This window comes from Notolabrus celidotus, chromosome 7, assembly GCF_009762535.1.
Source record: "Notolabrus celidotus isolate fNotCel1 chromosome 7, fNotCel1.pri, whole genome shotgun sequence".
Classification (NCBI taxonomy): Eukaryota; Metazoa; Chordata; class Actinopteri; order Labriformes; family Labridae; genus Notolabrus; species Notolabrus celidotus.
The window spans coordinates 28624347-28649214 of record NC_048278.1 but is presented as its reverse complement, the minus strand read 5'-3'; the positions used below and the strand labels follow the sequence as shown (position 1 = coordinate 28649214).

General features: G+C 40.3%; 1 protein-coding gene across 4 annotated transcripts in view; it reads left to right on the top strand.

The window, feature by feature from the left end:
* Positions 1-24868, top strand: part of tmem131l (transmembrane 131 like) — a 34298-nt gene that overhangs the window by 7729 nt on the left and 1701 nt on the right. The window contains exons 4-33 of one of the 4 annotated variants that reach the window (XM_034688566.1): positions 5297-5368; positions 10738-10861; positions 10972-11088; positions 12732-12836; positions 14446-14523; positions 15759-15912; positions 16755-16813; positions 16896-17001; positions 17117-17219; positions 17482-17623; positions 17778-17948; positions 18044-18110; positions 18220-18343; positions 18442-18511; positions 18628-18737; positions 18877-18946; positions 19149-19282; positions 19448-19590; positions 19709-19895; positions 20162-20347; positions 20605-20754; positions 20863-21415; positions 21524-21636; positions 21824-21993; positions 22086-22292; positions 22432-22510; positions 22718-22824; positions 22950-23082; positions 24475-24539; positions 24659-24792. In XM_034688566.1, coding sequence (XP_034544457.1) covers positions 5297-5368; positions 10738-10861; positions 10972-11088; positions 12732-12836; positions 14446-14523; positions 15759-15912; positions 16755-16813; positions 16896-17001; positions 17117-17219; positions 17482-17623; positions 17778-17948; positions 18044-18110; positions 18220-18343; positions 18442-18511; positions 18628-18737; positions 18877-18946; positions 19149-19282; positions 19448-19590; positions 19709-19895; positions 20162-20347; positions 20605-20754; positions 20863-21415; positions 21524-21636; positions 21824-21993; positions 22086-22292; positions 22432-22510; positions 22718-22824; positions 22950-23082; positions 24475-24539; positions 24659-24792 — 4033 coding nt within the window. Of the gene's footprint in view, positions 1-5296; positions 5369-10737; positions 10862-10971; positions 11089-12731; positions 12837-14445; positions 14524-15758; positions 15913-16754; positions 16814-16895; positions 17002-17116; positions 17220-17481; positions 17624-17777; positions 17949-18040; positions 18111-18219; positions 18344-18441; positions 18512-18627; positions 18738-18876; positions 18947-19148; positions 19283-19447; positions 19591-19708; positions 19896-20161; positions 20348-20604; positions 20755-20862; positions 21416-21523; positions 21637-21823; positions 21994-22082; positions 22293-22431; positions 22511-22717; positions 22825-22949; positions 23083-24474; positions 24540-24658; positions 24793-24868 lie in introns of all 4 variants that reach the window. The other 3 variants (XM_034688564.1, XM_034688562.1, XM_034688563.1) reach the window with 3 other exon arrangements.

Here is a 24868-nt window from a genome sequence, read left to right as displayed (position 1 = left end):
TGTGGGAATATGGCAATTTTTAATGAAGGGAGGTGAGAAGTAAAGGAGGCCTAATGCTGCTGGTTGACCTCCAGAGCTGTGGGCTGTGAGGCCCTCTCATGCCTGGGTTATCAGGCACTTAACAGGCCTGCCATCACTCTCGCTCTCCTCAGCCTGAGGAGTAAAGCAGTCTACAGATACAGAGGTTAATGATATCGCTTCTTCAGTCCATGCTTCTCTCAGCTCTTTTTCAACTTTTTATTTAATCAACAACACGATCAGTCCTGTGAGCCTCCTCTCTGTTGCTTTCAAAGGTCTCTTCCTGACACAAATCTAAAGCGTAGTGTTAATACTGTGGCATGAGAATGACGTGCCATTTGGATTCAATTTAAGTCTAACTCGTCTCCCCGTGTGTACAAAAGCATGTCAACACCAGGTGACCTCAACTCTCTGCTGGTCCTAACCTCTCCCCCGGAGCACGGCTGAGGTCACGGCTAACATTGACTTTATTTGAGTTAGATCCAGGGGATCAAATAGCGCCAAACATAACTTGTTATTTTTGTACTGTGGCAGTGGACAGAACCCTTTGGGCTGCAGCTCAGTGGTACGCTTGTTAGGAGGCGGAGTCTTTCCTCTCAGGGCAGCTGCTGTTGAATTTGGAGGAAATACTTAAACCTATGAGGAGCTTAATTCCCTCCTCTGCCTTATAAGGAAGTGCATAAGAAGCTGAAACTGCAGGAAATGCTTAGAAATACTAAAGGTTAAAGTAAGTGCAGCTTCTCTCTACTCTGCAGCCTTGTCTGTACACTTCTGCATTTCAAAAATAATGTAGCTTGTGCTTTCCAAATGTCTGCTTTTAATTTACTAATGAATTGAAGTTGTTCAAATGTATATTTCTAACAAGAATGCTGCTGCAACAACTCTCTACCATCCCACAAGGCTTCTCTGCACAGCTAGACAACCTCATTTCCCCTTCACATCTGACCCCTCATATGCTCTCCCACACACGCAGCTTTTCCGCTCTGACTCACACTGTTTGAAGTGTGACAAGTTAGGAATTGACAAACAATTACAACCGCAGTGAGAGGGCTAGAGAAGAGCACTCCTTACGTAACAGAGGAGACACTGTCCCTCTTATCAAGTCAAACCACACCAGCAGCATGTTTGTTGTGCTTTGAAACGTGGTGTTGCCTTTGATATTAAGAGCTAAAAATACACTCGGGAGAAGGAATAGGAAATATTGTCATTTTGCAGGTTGTAAACCATCTGCATGAATGGCATGATCTGTTAAAACAGTGTGTGTGTGTGTGTGTGTGTGTGTGTGTGTGTGTGTGTGTGTGTGTGTGTGTGTGTGTCTGTGTGTCTGTCTGTCTGTCTGTCTGTCTGTCTGTCTGTCTGTCTGTCTGTCTGTGTGTCTGTGTGTCTGTGTGTCTGTGTGTCTGTGTGTCTGTGTGTCTGTGTGTCTGTGTAGTGAAGCTAAAATATGTTTGTGTTTCTGAGACTCTTTGACTGATACAAGCAAGAATGGATGAACTGGATGATAGCAGAACGCAAACACAAAGAAATCAAACAAGGATTTACATATGTGTGTTAATACAACTAGATAGTCAATTCAAACTTTGTCGTATTGCACTCATTTTCACACACTCCACATGTATTCTGCAACAATGTGGTTGATGTTATCATAATCAAGTTATTTTGGTCTTACCCTCAGTGAGGTTTTCACGCTTGCTTTGGCCCCAGTTTTAGCAAGATACATCTTTATTTTTCGGCACTCATTTGACCTTTAAAAAACCTTCTGCTTTTAAATCAGACGTTTCTACCTTACACTCAATACACATTTTCAGAGAGCTTTCACATCATCGATGCACACTGTATCACAAACTACTGTCTGGGCATGATTGTTCAGCCATAGATATATGATGGAAGAATGCAGCAGCACCCCTCCCCCAAAACACAACCACCCTCCTAACATTGAGAAGCTACAGACGTCTCTTTAGATCGAATTAAGAAAGGCTGGCTGACATGTAATGTGCATTGTTCCTGCTTTTCAAGTATATTCCACACCTTTTAGTATCATATTTGGTGATAAGCGCAGTGTACTCGACTTTGTCTTATTTAAAAAAAAATAATAAAAACAGTAGGGGGAAAATAAACATTGATAAGAATATCTGAAAGGTCTGATATCCCTGCAGGTTGATGACATCTCTTTGCAGACATTAGCTTGTTGTAAGCTCCTGATCTCAATTGCACATAATTAACCTTGTTCATTTTAGCTTTGCAGTGAATTATCGCTCTGCTATGACGACTGAGCACATCTTTCTTTGTTCACTCTCTCATGTTGCTTATTTGGGCACTGAGGCAAAAATCAGCAGCTATTGATTGGCCACAACGGAGGGAAGATAAAGTGTTGCTTGGGGGGTTTTTGTCGTTGCTCTTTCATTTCTGTTATCTCAGCATTGACCTCTATATAGTGCTTCTTTTTTTTCTTGATTGCTTAACTGCTCTGCAGTTATCTAAATCAGTTAAGCTTTGGCACAAGTGACAAGTAAACTATAAGTGAAGACTGATGGGAAGCTCAGAGACAGCAGCAAGCAAACTAAACCCTTTCTTATAGAGCCTACAGGGACAGCTTTCAAAGCAATGCTTTCAGGAAATTATTTTTTTAGCAGATTTTGGATATCAACACTACATTAAAACCCAATTCTAGAACTTATCAATTTATCAATTCCATTCTTGTAGAATTCAAGTTCTCTCATCGAGTGATGGTTTTCAGATAAATCCTACTTTAGTAGTTTTGTGTCTTGGCCTTGGACCAAGAAGACATTGTCCTTTTGAACACTAACCACACTCACCAAAGCAGAACACATGTCTAACTTTACAACACCTCAAGCTTCCTGCAGAGTGGCCTTCCTCCCTGTCAACAAGTTGAACTGTGATCTCTCTTGATATCTTACGATAGCTCTACACTGGACTGGTATGAGGAACTCTCTAAACAGCCCTGACTGACTTCACTTATTCTTTAAAAAAAAGCTCAAGTAAATGAGTTTGAACTATTTTCAAGCTGTAGTTTTCACTGGGACTTCTACAAAAAGGTCACTTATGCAGGAATTTCTCATAAGATGAGTAAGGAGAACTACTATTGGAGATTATGAAATTGGACCACTGCCTCAACAGGAAACCATCCAGTCTGAACATTTCTCTAACATTTGCATTTATTACATAACCATGTGAGTCTTCTCAGCTCTACCTGCTCTCTTCATTTTTATTTTTGTATAACATGTTGTCTTTTGAACACGGATCTCTCATGGATTTATTGAAGATTGCAGGCCACTTCATCTTCGAGTGATCTTGTTATTTTGTTTGCATGAGCGCATTAATCTGACGTCTTTAACTCCCAGTCATGTAAATGAGGCACAGAATCAAGAATTGTACTTTAGTGGAACATAAGTGATCACTACCAAGTTCACCTGTCATGCAGTTTGGTATTTCAACTTGCCTGTCTTTATTAATGCATTTCTTTCAAAGCAGAGCAATCACTTACACCAACCAGGTTAAGGTTAAGCTCTCTGTGTGTAGGTGCTGGTAGACACAACCAGAAATCAGTTGCTTCTCCACTTCAAGGGAACCAATCAAAACGTCAAGCACACGGTCACCAAATAAAAAACACTCAGGAGCACCAAAAGGAGTTTTTGTTTGAAGTCTTACTTTTGGTTGCTTTTTTGTATTCAGATTTGCTTACATGCTAGGGGTGAAACGATTCATCTACTACACCGATGTATCGATTTCAGAATCAAATTGTCTGCAAGAGTGCAAGAACACAACAAAAGTGATCCCTACACGTTTAGGGCGAATTAGAATCCGGACGAGGTGAGCAGGACCCTGACACGAGGCAGAAACTGGATTATAAGAGTGATTATGTGGCTTTCTTTAGGCGCGTATATGCTGCCATTTCAAGGATGCAGGAGGTGTGATCGTTGGGCAAAGTCGTTCCTTCATCTGAGGTGGTAACGGAGGTGAAACTAGGTGGGAAGAGGGTGGCGCAGTGTTCGTGCATATCTTATGATCTGACTACATCGATCTGTGCTCGGCAAGTTGGCCTTCCGGACGACATATATCGATCTAACATCGTTTTAAAAGGTAATAAATCGATTGTATCAATACTAGGAAATAACACATTGGATTTAAGCACGGCAGACTTTATTTGGATGTGTTTTTTTTCCACTTTTAATGATAAAGACATTAAATGTTACTGAATTCAGGCTGCATGTCTGTGACGTCCACGCGCCAGCAGACACCCCTATTACATGCTGTGCAGGGCAACGTAGACTCTATCAGAAAATGCCCCGCTGCTCTCAAGTTTGAAGTCTCTATGGGTCTTTCATACGGACCTGTTGGTTACAGCCTGTCAAATGCTTAAAGACAGGTCAATTAAAAACACCCCCCTTTTTCTGAAGACTGTTGACTCTGTGCTGAGTTAAGAATGACAAATCATTGATGGCAGGTGGCATTTCATTTCTTCAGATACATTGCAAATTCCCTCTCAGTACTCGTACCTCAGTACTTTATCATGTGTGTTTAAAATTGATGAGTTCTAGTTTTAGATTTGTTTAAAAAAGTCTCTTTCATACAGTTTGTGACTTTACCTGACTGACCCTTTGCTTTAACATCACACGACTTTCTTTTAAACTTTTGATTATAGAGCTGAGTATCAAAAGATGATTCATTGTATGTTCCTGTGCACAATTAGTCAGATAATGACTTAGATTTTAAATAGTGAGGACCTTCAGCTGGTTTAGAGGGAACAGAATGTGCTACACAATGTTTTATAATCCTTTTTCCATTAGCTCGCCTCTGAACTCTTATTTTAGGTTGTTGAGTAATTGATCTTTAGCAGTGTAAAATCACAAACACACAAACTCTTCATTTAGCTGCTTGCTTTGTTGTACAGGTCAACGTGGCAAGTGGCAAGGTCTTTAATCCAATAAAAACCAAGTGTTTCTTGAAGCTTCAACTCAATTCTGCAATTATTTTCATATGCAAATGCTCTATTTACATCGTAATCCAAGACGTCCAGTCCTAGCCTCCCTCTTTGTGTTCCCCTCATCAGAAATGATCCCTTTTTTTTTATTGGGCAGGGCAGTGAGTGGTTTGTGAGGCATCCTGCAGGCAGTGATAGTCTGTAAATTCATCCATGTGGACTGTCACATGCTCTGTTTGAAGACAGGACACAGTCTTTAACTGTCGGTGTGATACAGAAACAACTAGTGTGATATAAATACTGTGCTGATTTTTTTTTCTCTCTCTTCTCCTCCAGCTCCTCTCTATATACACGGGAGAATGGGAGGCCCTTGCATTTTCAGCCCCCAGCGTTGGAGTTTGGGACGCAGTAAGTCCTGTTCTCACTTCTTCGTTTGACTTCACATGTCGGTACAAGCCCACCTCTTACTCACTTTGAACTAAAAGCGACGAAACTATTTGATACACGTTTACGCAAATGCTCCTCATTTCAACACCTCTCCGTCTTAAGTAATCTAAAGAACTGTGTTGACTTATCATAAATAAAGATAAGAGTGATGTTCAAACTATGTGACTTGTGGCTGCGATGGATGCTAAAAACACTTGCATGTCATTTAGCAGGGGGGCCCTCTCAATCTTAAAGCACAGACGGGATATCCAAGTATGGTTGTAAGCTTCCTTTCCCAGCATCCAGACACATACTGGAGAGGGTTGACCCCAGCCAGAGGGGTCAAGAACTTCACTGTTTGCCTCCATACTCCCAAAGCGGCCAGAACGTTAGACGTAATGCTATGGTTGGAACGCGGTCCCCTTTGCTCCTTTCGAAGCAAACAGTCACAGGCTGCATCTATTTTGTAGTATTTTTGCTCCATACTTTTGGAATGCGGTAAGCAGGGGAATGAGCAAAAAGTTCAAGAACAATATTTGGACACTGAAATATTGCCCCGGGAAATATCAAACAGGGATATGGGATCAAAATCCCACAATTTTTTTATCTGGACAAACTGTGAGAACAGCTATGATTAAATTGCTCTATTACATCATTCACAAGTAATTGATCCTGTAGATTTAACCTGAGATTTTGGAGCACACTTACGAAAAGCTAATTGCATGGTTATAGAAAAATAACTCTTTATAGCACTTTTCAAAACGGATAATAAAACAAGAAGAAGTGCAAAGCAAAATGGAGCGATAAAAAATAAAGTGAAATAAAAACTAAAAAGCATTCAAGCTTATAAAACAGACCCTTAAAAACAGAGTTAAAATTAAATAAAATCACACAATAAAAGCTGTTCTGTAAAAATATGTCTTGAGTATTGACATAAAACAAGGGACTGATTCTGCAAGTCTGATCTCCTCTGGCAGGCTGTTCAAGAGTGAAGGAGCCCTGACTGAAAACGCCCTGTCCCCTTTGGTTTTCAGTCGGGTCCTTGGAACAGCTAACAGAGCACTGCCAGAGGATCTCAGACTGCAACCAGGTTTGTAGGGGGATAAAAGCTCAGAGATATATAGAGCGGCAAGTTCATGTTGCGCTTTAAAAATCAGTAAAATAATCTTAAAATCAATCCTAAAATCAACAGGCAGCCAGTGTAGATGAGCTAAAATGGGGGTGATGTGGGCACATTTTTTAGTTCCTGTTAAAGGACAAGCTTCTGCATTTTGAACTAATTGGAGATGGTGGATTGATTTCTGACTAAGACATGAGTACAAGGAATTACAATAATCGAGATGGGAGGATATAAAAGCATGAAAGAGTTTCTGTAGATCTTTAGCTGACATTAAGGACTTGACTTTAGATATATTTCTGAGCTGATAAAAACAAGACTGGACAATTTTTTTCACCTGGTGTTCAAAACACAAATTTTGTTCAAAAATTACACAAGGAACCTAGATGTTCAAACATATACAGGGATGCAGCTGACTTCCTGTAACAGCCTCAACATGCTAATGTGTGTGGCTTGTCAGTGTTGTCAGATTATATTAAAGTATCTGTCTCCTGATTTACGGGACCTCTGTTGAGTAGGCAGTTCATTTGCTTAAAGTGAAAGTAAACTCAAACTCTCACACACAAAAAGGAAGTGAAAGATGTTTCAGTTAACACTTCTCGGATCATCTCAAAGTAAAAATCTCATGAAAGTAGTGCTTGAAGCATAAATATGGTAAGGTGATTTATCAGTGTTTCTCTGACCTTTCAATGGCTGCCTCAGTTACAGTAAAGTAAAAATGAATAAAGTAGAGCTGAAATTTGACCTTCTAAATTTAGAGTGATTTTTTTATTGACTAAAGATACTTTCATGTCAGACTTTTGAAGTGCCTGTATTGTGAAGAAGTATAACAACATGAAGCTGACTCTCATCCTCTACATGCTGAACAAACTGCTGATGGTGTGCATTCTGTCGTTAGAGAAATACAACGTGCAGTTAAGTGTGAGTTTCCTACTGCACATAAAGTTTAAGAGGTCTAGTTAAATTCTGAAAAAGAGATGTAAATATAATTCACAGAACGAAAGCAATACAAATGTAAACATGTTATATTTCTGGACTTCCTTTATGAAGATAAGCATCAGTGTACACACAGATAACCATTCAGCACCAAAGTAATTACACCAGTATTTTTCTCCAACTCAGCTCCCAGTTGCTCTGACTTTTTTACTGTTTACCTCTGTTAAAGAGTCACAACACACTGACTGTTTGCAATATATTACATATGCATCACTCTATTACGTTGCAGAAGAGGTGACACTTTTACGACGTTTGTAATAAGTGCACATCAAACAAAGACTTAAGGCTGGGAAGGAATAAACTGTATTCGCACCTGAAAAAACTTGAGTATGTTTTTGAAGTTTCTCAGATCAGACAGAATTAACTGTATACTGACCCAGTGTTTGCTCTCACAGCAGTCTAAACATTGCTAACCTCACAAAACTTTTAAGATAAGTACATACAAGCGCTTGGTCAACATTTGATCATCATATAAGTCTAAGACCAGAAGCGTGGACTGGAATAACCAGTTCTTTTATTGGTACCTAAAGGTTTTCTTTTGTCACATTCCAAAAATAGCTCCAGTGGATTTACTTTGTTATTGTCAGAATTATTTATAATTCATTTATACACAAAATTTTTACAAATCTTTTCTTAGTTTATTAACTTTGTTTATTAGGACTTTTCTGACAGATTTTGACAATTGTGTTAAACACTTGTAATTAACAATGTCTAATAATAATAATAATAATAATAATAATAATAATAAGATAAGATGAGATAAGATGGTCCTTTACTCGTCCCACAACGGGGAAATTCAAGTGTCACAGTAGCAAAGTAGACAGTGCAAAAAAATATAAAGCAAAGAAGAGCCTATAAAATATCAATTATTAAAAAGTTATTAGCAATTAAAATTAAAGAAGTAAAAATAAGCATATCTTACAATATATATATATATATATATATATATATATATATATATGTATACATACATACATGTATATATTATTGGTTATAGAGTCTGACCACTGCAGGAAGAAAAGACCTGCGATATCTCTCCGTGAGACAATACCAATAATAATACAAACAAAAAAATACTAATTAAATAACAATACAATAATAATAATAATAATTAAATAGGAAAAAAAAAAGTGCTAATAATAAAATAAAACATAACTGAAGAGGAGATGGGTCTGCTTGGTCAAACCTTATATGTGACAGTGAGCAGGTTGTCTCATATCCCAACAATCAGGATTGTAGAAATAAGACAGGACATGGGTCAGGCCAAGAACCGAGCAGCACAAAGTAATGCTTCATTGGGGAATAACCGGGAAGAGAATCGTCCTAGCATGATCCAGGAAAGGGTCCCACATCTTATGAAACCTCTCAGAAGAGCCCCTTACTGTGTATCTGATCTTTTCTAGTTCCAGGTTGTTAAATACTTCCTTAATCTATATAGTGTGGGAGGGTGGGGCTGATGATTTCCACTTCAATAAAATGAGCTGTTTTGCCAACAATGTAACGAAAGCTATCAAATCAGCTGGAAGTTCAGACAGAGGTAAAATTTGTACAATTCTGAGTGTGTGAATGCTGCATTTTTCAATGTATGTTTTGTAGGTTTAATAAGTCAATTAAAGATTCACAATCAACCTGCCTACAGAAGAATTACATTGCTTTTCTTCAAGGTATGTCAAAAAAACATAGTGTTGCATTATACTTCTGATAGAAAATATGTTATATGTTGAGTGTGAACTCAAAAACAACCAATAAACAGTTTACAGCGTTCTCCCTCGCAATACAACATCTAGATTATGGCGTTAAAAACATATTTAAGATGTAACAGTACCTCTGTGGCTCAGGCCTAACTAACACCTAACAAATCCAGGAAGCAGCATCTGCTACAGGGCTACATCATTAAATAACATGTTATTAGAGGTTACAGTTACTGTGATTACTCTCATCCGAGGGAATAAAAGTATTATTACATTACACGTTCTTAGCATTATGCAAGATCATCTCTAAGGCCCAGTTAACTTGTAATTTAACCCACTTAAAAGCTCCTCTCATCCAACATGAGTCAGTGTCACATGATTCAAAAACACTGTGTGTGAATACTGGTGCTCAGTTAAAAGGCATTGTTATTGTACTCGTCTTTATGAGATAACAATTGGTAGAACATGTTGTTACATACAGATGTTTATTTGAATGAAATTGGACAATTTAATAATGGGTTGAATTGCCTGGGTGTTTCTTTAAAGGATGGGGTTAGATGTTTTAACTCCGTCTTGGGTGTAGCAAAGCAAAAATGTTGATTGGCGAGAGTCACTGTCAAACAAGGTTCATTTTAGTCCTGATGGTAACCCGATCATTTCAAAGTCGTCCTTATTAGTTATATTTTAAATTTCTGCCTCACAGCAATAACATTTTTATACCACTCTATTGACGAAAAGCTCTTTTAAATCTCTTCTGAAAACATACTTTTATCACAGAGCCTTTGATTTTATCTGAATTTATTTTATTTGAACCATTTTAAGAAATATATTCTAAAATAATTGTAGTCTTTTAGAGTTATTTTAGGGGAATTTTATGTCTTTTAAAATATGTTTTATTTAATGATCTTGACTTGTGTGATTTTACGAACTGCCTGTTTTATTCACTTATTTATTTATTTATTTATTTATTTATTGCTGCCCATGTAAAGCACTTTGTAACTTGGTGCTCTACAAATAAAATGATTGTTTTAACCCATATTGACACAATGCAAAAGAGGAGTTACTCAGTGACTTATTTCAGTGACCCAATAACTATGCTTATCTCTGACTTATAAACTCTGGCACATGATGAATTGAAGTTTTCTCTAGCTTAGATATTAAATGCAAATTTACAAATGTTTGAATTTGTTTCCTGGCTTGGCACATTTACGTATCACATTAAATGTGTTGTGACACTGAACACAGTGTAAGAAGAGCCATGACATTTTCAAGGTTTTTTTTTAGACATTTCACATTTAAACTTTTAACATTAACCTCCTTATTGACCTCTCACCACCATCATTTCACCACTTCTAATGCATTCCGTAAGCAGCAGAATGACCTCATTTAATAAGGCCCCTTGAATAAGCTTACTCATAGATAATTGTGTAAGAACATTGTGGTGCTCTCAAGAATTTGGCATCAAATGTCTCAGCCAGCTGTGGTGCTCCATGTTTAAATGCTTTCACTGAGAGCCTCTTGTTTATGATACTGTTCTGTCTTTACAGGCCGCTGGGGCTGGCAAGAGCTGAAACCATATATATACAAAACCCAAGCCAGGAAGTTCCTGTGACACTGCTGTCAATGTTTACATCCAGCAGGCATTTTTACGTACCCTTCTTTCACAGAAGAGTAAGTGTATGTGTTCGTTGGTGTGTTCTACACAATATATTCACAATGACTGATGTCTTGTTAAGTGTTAACATGTCTGAACTATCTTCCTGTTTCCTCTCTTGTCCTAGGTGATCCCACCCAGAGGGAAGGCATCTTTTAAACTAATTTTCCTCCCGTCTGAGGAGGGCAATGTAGAAAACACATTATTTATAAACACATCGGCCCATGGGCTGCTCTCATACCAGGTCAGTTTCATCAACACTCACTTCCCTTCTGTACAGTGACAGACCATATGCTGTTGTATATTTAGTGAATTACACATCATAATGCAAGAGGTCCTACTTCCTCCTCTGGTTTCATCTCCAGGCAAACCAAACCTCTGCTGTGTTCAACTGTGTTTCCCTTTTGATGGAGTAATGTTCAAAATATGACCACACCCGGCTGTTGGTGGCTCAGGGTTGATGCATAGAGCATAGCTGGCACCCAGCATGATTGTTTTCATGTTTTTTTCTCAAGTTGACCTGCTCTTTAATACACATAAGTACAAAATGTTACTTATCCTTAAAGTTTGCACATGTAGTTTTATGTTATAACTTAAACTGCAGTGAATCTAAAACTGCATGACCAGGACCTTGTTTTTTACAAGATGTCAAAGTTGAACTCATACACACTGCAGCAGAGTTGTGGTGTTGCTTGCAGTGAAATATAATTTATTCTGGTCTTTACTTTTGCCCTTATCATAAACCACCATAGTTTTGAAACCAGTGCTTCTCTTCTTGCAGCTTCTGTGTGAGTCACGTTGCGTTTACTTCACCTCAGGAGACCTCTGTATGTTCACTCTATAATAGTTAGTGTACAGTCTGCTAATTTGCATTCACATGCTTCAAACTGCTGTGTCCTCTGGACTTACTTGCTCTCTAGTCCAGAAGTTAGTCTTGTTATTCCACTTCAACTGGTTGTGCTGCCTCATCAGAATCACTTTTCTTCAGGTCTTGGTAACAATTTTTGTGATGGCAATGTTTTTCAAATTTCTGAATATGTTTGTAACATGCTTGTTGTTATTCTATAAAGTTAAACAGTTGCTCAGGTAAAAACTGAACCCTGAGTGACAAAATGTGTCTGTTTACCAACCACACTGCTACAAGAGCAAGATTTAATTTAACAAAACATTAGAAATGTGTGTCATGTTTTAGCAGTCCGACTTTGAATGTGCACTGCAGTGTTCCTTACATGCAAACAAACACGCCCAAACATGCAGACACTGAAGCATGTGAAGGGAGTGGCGCTGTTGTAAGCAGAGACATGTAAAGCTTTCCTTCAGTCACTTGTTTATTGACTATTTGTACAGTTATAGGTGTTGTATCTTTGCAGTTGGTGGTGCCGTAAAACTATAACACCCATATCTTATTATGAGGCTAATTTAATGTTTTCTGCTCACCAGCACGTTTGAACACATGTCAGTGACGGTAAAAAGACACGACAGAAGGGTTTCACTTCATAACTTCAATCTTTGTGTTAGCAAAACAACAGTTCCCTTTTGTTGAGGCCAAACTTTCTTCGGCTGCATTCGGTCAGTTGTTTGTTTGTTGTTAATCCAGCTCTTGGTAGCCTTTGGCAATCTTCGAAAACCTGCAAACTTTGTCATCATGCATAAAAACAGGTTGAACACAAATGTCATAGCTTTAAATAAATGCTACATTATGAACAGGACTACAATATCATTATTTTGTCTTTATTTATAATCACAAAACACCAGCCAGTGTGTTAAAAGGTCCCGTTTAGTACAGACCCACTAAATACCTCCTTTGTTTGCTTGTACACTGTCAGGTCTTATTAACCCCATGGTGAAGATAATCCTTTTTTTTATGGTGACTGCTCTTTTTTCCAGGTATTTGGTGTGGGAGTTCACCAGGGTTCATTAAAGTCTGTCCAAAGAAAAGACAGCCTGTTAATATTCCCTCACATCCAGAGCATTAAGCTGACCCAAACTCAGGTATGTGTTTAAATGTCTGCGTGTTGTTCTGTGTGGGCCATGCGTGGCAGTGAGTAACAGTTCATCATTGGAAACAGCTGATTTCCCCTTTCCTGCCAGCCCTGATAAACAGCCTGGCTGCGTACATGCACACAGAAGCCTTGTGATACACACTGACAAACCCTTGTTGCCATAATTACTCAATATGTGTGCAGTCAGCATGAAGGATCTCACAAACACTTATTTGTTTAAAATTTTAAGGTTTGCATGCAGAATGAAAACACAAACACCCCTTTAAATACACTCATGCTGTGTACAGTCATTCATTTGAACGCATGTCTCAAAGCCGTGCAGAAACACTGAAGAAAACAATGGGTTAGTGCATTCTCTTAGATGGAAGCGCAGGCATTGAAAGTGTGTGACAGGAGTTCTCGCCTCTGCAACAGGAAGTGGGGTGGCAGTTGCAAAATGTCAGCTTGGCCGAGTGCAGAGACACTTGATCTTCCACAATCACTCAGACAGCTGCTGCTTGTGCTGAATGCAGACTTAAAATCTCTCAACAAGCTTCACATGTTTCATCATATGCTCCTTGAAAATATTCTCAGACCCTCAACATCCTCATCAAATCGTTAAACTAACTCCAAATTAATATTCTGCCCTTCTTTCTGTTTTATTTTGGGTTGCTGCTTTCTCTCACTTATAATACTTACGCTGATAAAAAAGCAGAAGCTATAAAACCATGTCTGTTCAGAAGGCGTTTGAAAGGTTAAAATAAATTGAGGTGTGTGAAACTTGAGCACATGATGATCTTGGAGCATGGCACTCAGGTAGAATATCTGAGTTGAGATAAAAAGAAAAATGGCCTCTTATCTTACTTTTTAAGATCAAAATCTCTGGTTATCTTGTGCTCACTTTAAAGAGAGCAGCAAAAACAACTTTTTTTTATCCTCTTATGATAAAATGAAATCATTTTTCCTTTCTCAAACACAATATGAAGGGGAACTTGTTGGCCTAGCTGTTTCAGTTCACACCCTATACACAGAAGCTATAGTCCTCTTGGTAGCAGTTGCTGGTTTGACACCCGACCACAGTCCTTTTCTGCATGTCTTCACCCACTTTCTACTCCCCTCATTTCCTGTCTCTCTTCAGCTATCCTGTCAGTTAAGGCAACAAAAAAAAAGTATGTTACAAATAAAAAATGAATTAAATTGGAAGTATAAAGTTTCTCTGAAGGGAATTTAAATTTGAATGCTTCTTATAAAGGGTGTTTGAAAATATGTCTGATACTTTTCACTCATAGGTTGAACTGTGTATTCCTTTTTATTTCATCCAGGTGGTCTAAAATTATTAGAACACCTGTCAAGTAATCTCTTATTGAAGATCTAAAACTGCTCCTTTGATTTTTCTTAATTTTTTGACCTAACTGACCAAAGCTGCTCTATAGAAGTGTTATATTTCTACAATGTGCAGTTCAGAGCTAGCACTACTAGAGTTCAGTAAAGTTTGGCTTTAGTAACTACAGGTCACTGAAAGCTTTAAAGAGAACTCCTTACTGATGTTTGTTTCTTTCAGGTGTTCAAAACCTTCAGCTGTGTGGTTTTTCATGCTTTTCATTCTGTTGTTCCTGCAGGAAGATGCTTCTAACATCACCATACTGGGTCTACTCCTTGAGTGCAGCTTACCCAAGAGTTTGTTCAACAATCTTCAGGTATTGCATTTGTCATTTATTGAAGGATCCCCATCACACATGTTCTGTGACTTTTAAAATACATTCAGAATACATCCACAATTTATGAATAAGATGAATTCAACAAGCCTCCGCTGCCAGTTCTAACCAAGTCATTTCTAAAGATGAATGTCAATAGAAATCAAAATCAAATAGAGTTTTCCTGTCTGAAAAGATTCCCCTTAAATGTTTCAGTCTGAAAGAGAAATGAATGATTTTACCTTGACATGTTACGGCCTTGAAATTTAACTTGTCAATTAAAAAAAAGAAGTCAGCTGATAACAAAAGGACTATGTTTGAGAAAAACTGGCTGAAGTACAAAGAGTTTGTAACTAGGTATTTCATTCTCAGTGACGTTCGATCCTTCCCTGTTTTTAGCTTCCTCACACTGAGCTGTCAGCAGTGAGTCTTTCTCACGCCTCTCATCTCGCCCACCCCTTTAAGTTTGAGACGTGCTGGCCTTCTGCTCAAACAGACAGCCGGGCCCATCATCTGCTGTCTGCAGAACCCCTGAGGAGGGTGACATCTCTTGCCAGACTTTTAATTGCTCCCTCAAGAGACTATAATTGTGGCTCCCTTTGCTTACGTGGTGAAATACATATGATGCAAGAGTCGGCTGCAGAGAGCCCGACTATCATGTCATGACAATCCAAACTGAAATCATCCCTACGTCCTGTTGCGTGACTCTCCCAGCTGTGAAATTAGGCCCTAAGCCAAGATCAACACCTGCTTCCAGGTTCTTTTTAAAGACTTCATTAACAAAATCAAGGACTGGCCTTTGGTCAGCATCTACACTGTAAATAGACCAAACGAGCCTCACAGGAAGTTAGAAGTAGTCTTGGTTTCATGGGGATTAGGTTTGCTATTGCATCCTTGAGCCTCCATGGCTCCAGGCCAGGGCTTCTGTCGACAGGTCGTCAAGAGCTGATTCATCCACTGAGACCAGCCCTGGTTTATAGAGAGATTTGCACTCTCCCAGCATCGACTTGTCAGCTTCTGTAGGGAGTTACTCACAGGGTGGGGTGGGGGGTTCGGGGGGATTACTGCCAGCTTGTTTCTGTCTGATCATCTGCAGCTAAAACGATTATGGAACTTTTAATTTGTTACCATTATTCCTTGTCTCTCCACCATTGACTCTTTTTCCTTTTATTGTCTTCTTTGCTGTGGATGTCTTGTTTGTTTGCACAACTGACGTCTCCTTTCCTTTCCTCTCGCAGGGCTCCTGCCTACAGAGTGAGGAGCGCCTCAGTCTGCAGATTAACTTGTCTGCGCGTGGCGACCGGCCCGCTGACCTGGACAAACTCAAACCTTACGTCATCGAGCACATTTTGGTGCTGCTGATGGCCCCCGCTGCCAGACTGGCTGCAGTAGGTGGGTTTGTTTGACCTCCTGGTCCAAAGTCTGGAGGCAAATTAGACAGCATCAGAGAGAACAAAGCTGAGTTCTGAGTGATGTGTGATTTATTCACACAGCTACCCCATCAGACTTATGTTAAAGCAGTGAAGTTATTTTTTGTTAGAGACAGTTTTGTGGTGCTTGGGTATCAAAAGGAAAAGGTCAGTATGCTAAGGTAGTGTTTACATTTGGACACTGCGCATTGATTTAGTGAGGCTCTCTGACATTTCAAGTGGCTGCTTTTTTACTTGCAGAGTTCTGTTTACTTTGCCTCTGGGGGAGAAGCCTCCACAAAAAGATGATGTGATTTAATGATTATTCTGCTGTCAGAAGATAGAAATATATGAAGAGAATCCAGTTCTGTTTCACTGCGGCAGAAGATTTTTTATTGGTGAACAATTACTGCAGACTGTGCGATCGTACTCACACAAACAGACTTTCTCACTGCTGTTGAACCAATTCAGCAAACCGAGTTTGTGTTTTTTAAAACTTGCGATATTGTCACATCTTTTTTAGACAGTGCGAGACTATTTCTATCAGCAGCAGATGGTGACTTAGTGTGTAGTCTGAACCATGTGAGCAGTGAGGCCATTCTTCATTATTTACTTATTATAGCTTTATAGAATATAGTTTTAGCTCTGCTCAAGCAATGCTTTCTGCCTTGCAAAGCTGTTTTTAGCCATTTCTTAATAACATAACAGCACTTAAAGGGAGGCTTCAATAGCAAAAAAATTTATTTGTACACACACAACACAAATAATTGTGCTATTCTGTATATCACACTACACTGTTTTCATTGTCTGACTTTGTTTTTTCAGGGGAACCAAGGCTCGGAGTTTATATGTTGAATTCTGGAGGCAAGAAGCTCTACATAAAGGTTAGCAGTTTTTCTTTGTTTCACTATTTTAATATTAGAGGAAGCAATTTATTGACTTTAACAAGATGATTTATCTCTCCAGGACATGCAGGTGTTATCAAAAGTCGAGGCCAGTCTGGAATTTAATCAAGTTCTTCTGAGACCGGAAGCGAAAAATTTCACTCAAGTGGCTACACTCGCCTGCAGAGGTAAACACTCATTCCACTTCAAATCATTTCCTCTAAAAGCTTGTAAAAAAAGTGCGCTGCCATTTGACCCAAAAGTTTTGGAATATTTGATTAAAAGTTTTGTGTCTTATATCAGGTTCATTGCCAGGCCAAGGAAGGAAATGCACGAGTCATATCAGTTTAAAACTTCTGGGGAACCAGACGACATTCAACTTCCCTGGACTAAATATCACACACAGGTAAACTTTTATCATTTCACACTTACGCTGTCCTTTGAAAATCATCACCATGAAGCAAATTGTCCCTTTTTTTTAATTACAACACAGGACGACTAGTCTCTTGAAGTTCCCTTTCCAAATGTCTCTGTAGGAATAAAGTATATCACGCCTTTATAAAAAATACCTACATGCTCTGGAAGCACAATAAATGTTATACTAAACATTTGGCACTCTAATGTAATATATAATATTCATAATGATCTTTTGTTCCTGCTCTCTATAGACGGACTGTGGGGGATTTGTTCAGTCTGGTTCAGCTGAAACAAAGAGATCCAGACACTGTGGATCTGTGGCTGACAAACTCCCTCCTGCCTCTCACTGTGCTGAATGTCAGCCTCTCACAGAAGCTGCAGGGAGTAATGAAGGTAAGCATGATGAAGTAAAGCAGAAACAAATACATGATGATCAGAAACAGTCTTAGTTACAGCTGATTGAGCTCTGATAGGACCACAGCGCACTCCACTACTGAGTTGAGGACAGGGTTTAATACAAGTGTCTCTGCTGCCCTCTGTCTGTCAGGTGGTGAACTTCAGCGCTCCACAGAGGGTTCCTCAGGGCTGCTGGCATATTCTGACCCTCCAGCTGCTCAGCAAGTCCCTTCCTCTCAACCAGCTGTCCACCCTAAGTCTGGACACCAGCCTGGGCACAGTGCTGCACATTCCCCTTTATTTTCACTCTACTCCTTTCAAGGTAAAACACAGGCTCTGGTGGCTGTAGGGTTTGTGTTGTGTTAGGTATCAGTACACATTATCAGATATGGTAATAGCTGATGTGTTTGTTAGCAGGGAGAGGTGATCTTTGAAGCAGAACGGGAGTGTGGACGTCCTTGCCCTCTTAGATTGTCTGAAACAGGTGAGACATTGCACATCATAGCAGCTTGTATGAGAGAGATTTCAGGGACTTTTTGTTGTTGTTACTGTTGTTGTTGTTCAGTTATTAACTTTTATCCATGTCCAATCAGGACGTTCAGAGTGGCAACGTTCCCTCCTCCCAGACTTCTTCACATCCTCTTGGGCTACAGACAGCAAGCTGGCTGCTGAGCTCTGCTCTCGCTGGCAGAACCACAAAGACAAACTCCCTTGCAGGTCAGACAAACAACACAGAGCTTTCTTTTCCACACCAGTGTGGGTCATTTAATTTGTCATTGTACAGTATTTAATTGTTGTGATTTTTGTCTCCTTAGGTGGCCAAGACTCCCTGTGGAGACGTCCCTCCCTCTGGACTTTGGTGCTACACCTGTTAATGAGAGCAAGGTGGGCAAAACATAGCTGCCCCTCACTAATAATGATGTTTTTATTTAATGAGCTGAACTGAAAACAATATAGTTTGCTGACATTTTGACCAATTATCTTTTTTGTTGTTGTTTCAGGTGAAGACATTCACACTGAAGAATCCCTCCTCTTCCGTGGTTTCTGTCGAGGTTCGATGCCTCTCCTTGTACCCTGCCCCACTTGAGGCTCTGGGCCTCCTAAACAAATGGTATGCATGAGTCAAGAGTTTTATTTTGAATGTTTAAGTATTTAACTTTTCAAAGGATTGTACATCTAGATAAACAATTTTTTCTCTTTCTTTTTCTCCGTCTGATTTGTCAAACCTCAATCTCCATTTTCATTGGCAGGTTTAATATCAGCCCGGTTTCTGTCAACATCAACAGTACAGAGTTCTCTCTGTTGGCCTCTCCCTCAAAGGTAAGTTCAGGATACATCCTGGAAAGTGAAGTGTTCACTCTGAAGTGTCTTAGTATTTACTCTTTAATATTTGTCTCTGACCTTTTCTAACTTTATTGATCCATCAAATACATACAGTGTAAAATGTGTTGTTCCTTGCTCTAGCTTATATTGCTTTCATATCAGAACTGATGTTCCCCTCCTCCTGTGTGTTTGTGTTCAGGGGGGAGAGACTGTGGAGGATCTAACAGGAGAGGGTGTTGTCCGTCTGCTGCTGCAGCCCTGGGAAGCTAGAGAAGTTGCTGTGGTGTTTACTCCGTCTGAACACAAACCCAGCTCTACCATCCTCATCATTAGGTACTGATATGTTGTACTAATGTGTGTTTGGTAATGCATTTTTAGATACAAATCTTAATAGCTAAAGGAAAAAAAAAACTCAAGGTAATAATTTCATCCACCATGTTAATAGCTGTGTTAGTTATTTTCTACATGATCTCTGACATCCTTTTAACACTTCTTCAGAAACAACCTGACGGTGTTTGACATGATGACGGTGCAGGGCCATGGGGCCAAAGAGCTGCTGAGAGTCGGAGGCAAACTTCCCGGCCCAGGAGCATCTCTGCGCTTCAACGTTCCTCAGTCGACTCTCATGGAGTGTCGAGACGGTGAGATTACTGTTTAAACTTCTTATCACTCCATGACTGCAGAGCAGTAAAGTTAAGAGGTGTTAACAGAAAGATAAGGCCATGCATCGAATAAATGGTTCCTGTTTGTCATTTCTAGGCCTGCGCACCAACAAGCCGCTCTTCGCTATCAGGAAGAGTTTCAAGGTGGAGAATGCAGGAGAGCTTCCTCTGACCGTCATGTCCATGAATATAAATGGATACAAGTGCCAGGGGTTTGGATTTGAGGTCCTGCAGTGTCGCCCCTTCAGCCTTGAACACAACAGCTCCTCTGAGATCACCATCGCGTAAGTTTGCACTGGTCTTCAATTTTACTGTTCATGCTTAAGATTTGAATAATATTGCCATATGACCTCTGCTACCCTGCACATATGTTATGGAGTTCATAAGAACAAAGTTTTTAACATCTTTTACTCATTTTCCCTTTTCTCTCTACTCCCTCCTTTACACCTTGTATCCTCCTCTTCCTTTCAATCTCGTTCTGTCTCTCCTTCACTCCTTCTGTTCCTATTTTTCTTTGTCTGTAACTCCCTCTACCTTCCGGTGTCCTCAGTTTTACCCCAGATTTCACCTCATCCTGGGTGATCCGGGACCTCACCCTGGTGACATCACGCGGCACCTCTTTCCCATTCACGCTGAATGTGACGCTGCCGCACCACATGTTGCCCCTCTGCGCTCAGGTGGTCCCAGGTCCCAGCTGGGAGGAGACTTTCTGGGTGGTCACACTGATCTTCACATGGTGAGTAGCTTTAAGTTGTTGTTGTTAAGTTCCTCAGCCAGATACATTTTGGTTGTTTAAAACGTTCGCCACAAATTAGAAGTTTAAATCTGCTGTATTTTCCTCATCATGAAATTAATTCTATGATTATGCAAATACAGAGATCCTACAGACATCATGACTACCACGTACCATGTTGTTGTTTTTTATGTGTGTGTGTATCTCAGGGATTACTCTTCATCTGTATCACTTGTCTGTTGTATCTGTCTGTGTTCCAGCTTCTCCCTGTTTGGCGTGTGTCTGATGGCTTTCCATCAGGCCCAGTATATCCTCAATGAGTTTTCCACTCCCAGCATCAGGAGCAACCACAACTCTGTCCTGTCACGGGATAACGGGCCCGTCAATAACATCACACCCAACGGAGTGAAGTATGTCAGCGTTTATCAGCGGCTGCAGACTAAGTTAACATAAACACTGTTTGCTTTTTTCTGGTGATAAAGTACTTTAACTTTCATATGTGTCTTTTGTTTGTGCAGTAAAACTAAGGGCAGTTGTAAGAGCTACGTGGACACTGGGCACACCTCAGACAAAGGTAAGGGGCGGGGCTCTCCTGCCTTGGCGAACAGCCCTGCCCCACGTCCTCAGTCTTCAAAGAAAGGATCATCCATCACCCCGTCCCAGTCCCAGAAGAAACACAAGGTTTCCCTCTATTACACCAAATACAAGTCCAGCTCGTCCGCCGCAGCAGCTGAAGCTGTCATGGTGGATGAAGAGCATGAAGACTTAACGCCAGACCCTCCCCTGACCCCAGACCTTGATATCTGCAACAACAACGAGCCAGCGTTCATCAGTGAGCTGGACAAAAAGATACCTGCAGACTTTAAAGAGGAGCCCCACATCACTATAGAAGAGAGAGTGCCAGCAGCAGTTATGTTTCCCATGGAAATGCCTGCTGGTTTCCCAGATAACGTCACTTTAAGTCCGGGACCCAGACCAGGCCTGTTGGTGTGCAGTCCCATCGTTAAAAGCTGCACCCAGCACTATGCAGAGAAGATTGACTCTGAGAAAAGGGACAGTGCTGAAATGGAGGTATGGAAGGTGTTGATTCATTTATCTCACTCGTTCATTCATTGTCTTTGAACAGCATATAACCTTGTGCCTTATCAATAAACAATCATTCGTTTTTTCTCTATTTAGTGTAGAGAAAATGAAAAAGGGCAGAAGAAGAAGGCACAGAGTGCAGAGACTGGCACTGTATCAGGAAACAATAAGGGAAAGAGGAGCCGCAGGAAGACAGAAAATGCCTCCAGGTAGACCCCACTTTACCTTCATCTTTATCCACTAATAAGTGTTCATATTTTCTTATGTCATTCAATTATTATATGAAAATATGAACATGGTTGTGTAATATTCTATAAAGGGATCAAATGGCAAAATCAAACAACACTTATTGTTTAATGTTTCATAATGTACTTCAATATCTTCTCTCTGCTGCAGTGCTCCTGAGCACAATGTGGTCCTGATGCCAGAGAGGGAGAAAGAACCTGAATGGAAAACAGGGGACCACAGCATCAGTGGAACCCGCAACAGGAACCGCTGCTGCAACGGCTCCAAGCCAGAAGCACCAAAGCCGGGACAGTGCATCGAGAGCCCCCTCAAACAGAACGGTGGGTGTCGTCCTCACCCGTCACAGCTCAGCTCTAGCAACCCAACAATAACACGAGCTATAAATACCACTCTCCTTGCCAATGTCCAGCAGGTGTGTGTCCTGCTCGCACTCGGCGAAAGTGTCCCACAGAGCGCAGAGGAGGTGCAGTGTGCGAGTCTGGCTCAGACTCGGGCAGCTCATCAGGCAGCGTGAGGGCCAGCAGAGGGAGCTGGGGTAGCTGGAGCAGCGCCAGCAGCATGGAGGGCGACAAAGACCCAAATGCCCGGACACACGCTTGCACTACCTCATCTAGAAAAAGTGAGAGAGACTTGTGCACTACCTCACAGAGTAAAACCAGAACTTTTGACACCCGATTAAGTCCCACAAGTTTCCCACGAGTTTGGATTTCACAAGCGCTGTGAGGAATTATCTTCATCTATGATCTTCTTATTCACAGGGGAATCCATGCAGTACGGTGTCTACCCATCAGAGCGAGACTGCTACCAGAACATGAATATAAACTACAAGGCTCACAGGTACCTCAGCAAACGCATTGAACCAGTCAGAACTGGCTCTGATGGCCGTATGAAACCCCACAGAAATATGCTCTTATCCAAGTTTTTAGTGACTGTCAACAAAAGATGAATACCACTGTACAACAGTGTGATTAAGTAGACAAAGTTGGTGTTAAACTTGTGTTCTTCTATGCTCCCAGTTTGACTTGTGACCTTTTTTCTGCACAGCATGAATATCTTGTACCGTAAAGAGGTTTGCCAAAGCCCAGATCCTGTAGCCCCCAGCTTTGCACCAAGTTTTGCTGCAGTTGCTGCAGGAGTGGACAGGAACACAGGTAAAGACATCAACAACTCTCAACAAGTATGGTTTTATAGTTAAACACCTGTCTGTTTATTTAATAAAAAAAAGACTTCAGCTTTACCTCTGACATGTAGTGATCTGTTGGCATGTGTCTTCTAGACCTGACAGGTCAGTATTTGCCTGAAGAGACGTGGTCCGCTCCATCCATCCCGCTCACCAATGAGTTCAGATACAACCCCCCTGAAGCTCTGCCCTACATACCTCAGCCAGCAACCCCCGCGCCATACAATGGGTAGGTTTCTGAATGCATGGTTTTCTATGAGTGAAGTCTCAGCTAGAAAAAAATCAGTGATGGGATAAAAAGCTGGATCGAAAACAATCTGCAGAGGCGGATGTTTGGAGGAGTTGGTGGTTATTGAAACAACAGAGAAAAGATATAAAAAGATAAAATATAAAGATATTTAGGCCCTACTTTTGTCAAAACAACTAAATAAAAAATTTTGTTAGACCTGTGCGCAGAATCCCTCGTTAATTCTAACAGTAATGTAAAATCCACAATGTGAGTGGCACCAGTATGAGACATAATCTGCTTTAGGAGGGAAAATGGTTTAAACTGTGCTCCCGTGTGAAGACTTCAGTTGCGTTCAGGGTCACAGTTTCTATCTATATGTGTAGCTCTTTCTAGCACCATCTGTTATCAACACACTGCCAGTTAGTGTTAAAAGCATAGAGGTATGGATGGACCCACTGCCCATGACCAATTTGCAGAGACCTGCGCCACCGTTCCGTTTAATAATAATAAAAATAATAACAATAATAATGATAATTTTATTTGTAGAGCACTTTTAAAAACCCAGTTACAAAGTGCTTTATATGGGCAGCAAAATAAAACAGGCAGATCATAGAAACACACAAGTCAAGATAAAGAAATAAAACATAATTTTAAAAGACATACAATTTCTCTAAAAGAATTCTAAAGGAATACAATTATTTTAAAATATATTTCTTTATTTTTTTTAAGTTATATTTTTGGCCTTTTTGCCTTTATTTTATAGGACAGCTGAAGAGAGACAGGAAACGTGGGGAGTAGAGAGTGGGGGAAGATGTGCAGGAAATGGTCGACCGGCTGGGAATCTAACCGGCGACCCCTGTGACGAGGACTGTAGCCTCTGTATGTGGGGCGCTTAGACCGCTAGGCCACCAGTGCCTCTAAAATATATTTCTTAAGACTGTTAAAATAAAATAATGTCAAATAAAATTCAGATGAAATCCGTGAAGGCTCTGCGATAAAAGTATGTTTTAAGAAGGGATTTAAAAGAGCTCACTTTAAAGCGGCCGCTTGCTCATTCCGGTGCCATCTTTTGGGTGAAATACAGCAACATAATGGAATACTCCTCTCTGTATTGTATACTGATACATTGGTCGTATCAGTGAATAGGACGCAGCTTCCTTTTTAGATGAATAAAAAAAGGAATCAATAGTGCTTCTCATATGCTGAATTTTACAGTAGGGAGTCATTAAACTGTAATCCTTTCCTGGTTTGATAACTGACTCTGGTTTACAGTTTGAATAATTACCTTCCCAGTACTGCAGTTGCGTGTCTGTGCTGTTAATTAGGTCAGCGTTGAGGTTTTATCTTTCTCTGTTGGAACTGTTGCAACAAGTGTTTCCTTGTTTCCTGCAGGTTTACTTGGAGTGCCAACAACCATTGCAACAATCCCTACACCTACTGTGAGGAAAACTACATAGGTACCAACGCATGACTAAATACTGTATCAACCTTGCCTGAAAAGATGAATTACATACATTTTTTGTGGACATTATTCTGTGAACAAACACTGACTACCGTGTTTTGAATAATCTTGCAGGTAATGGAACATTTTCAAGTGGTTATCCCGGTCAAGAGGGCCAGAATGCACACTGCAGCCAGACCAGCTGGAGTGAGGAACAGCCTCAGGAATCGCCCTCAGCCTGGGAAACCGCAGCCTGTGTGGGCAGCAAGGTGATTAGTCACACTACTAAAGTGTCCAACTGCTCTCCTGCCACATTTCAATCTCTCATCAAAACCAGGTGAAGGG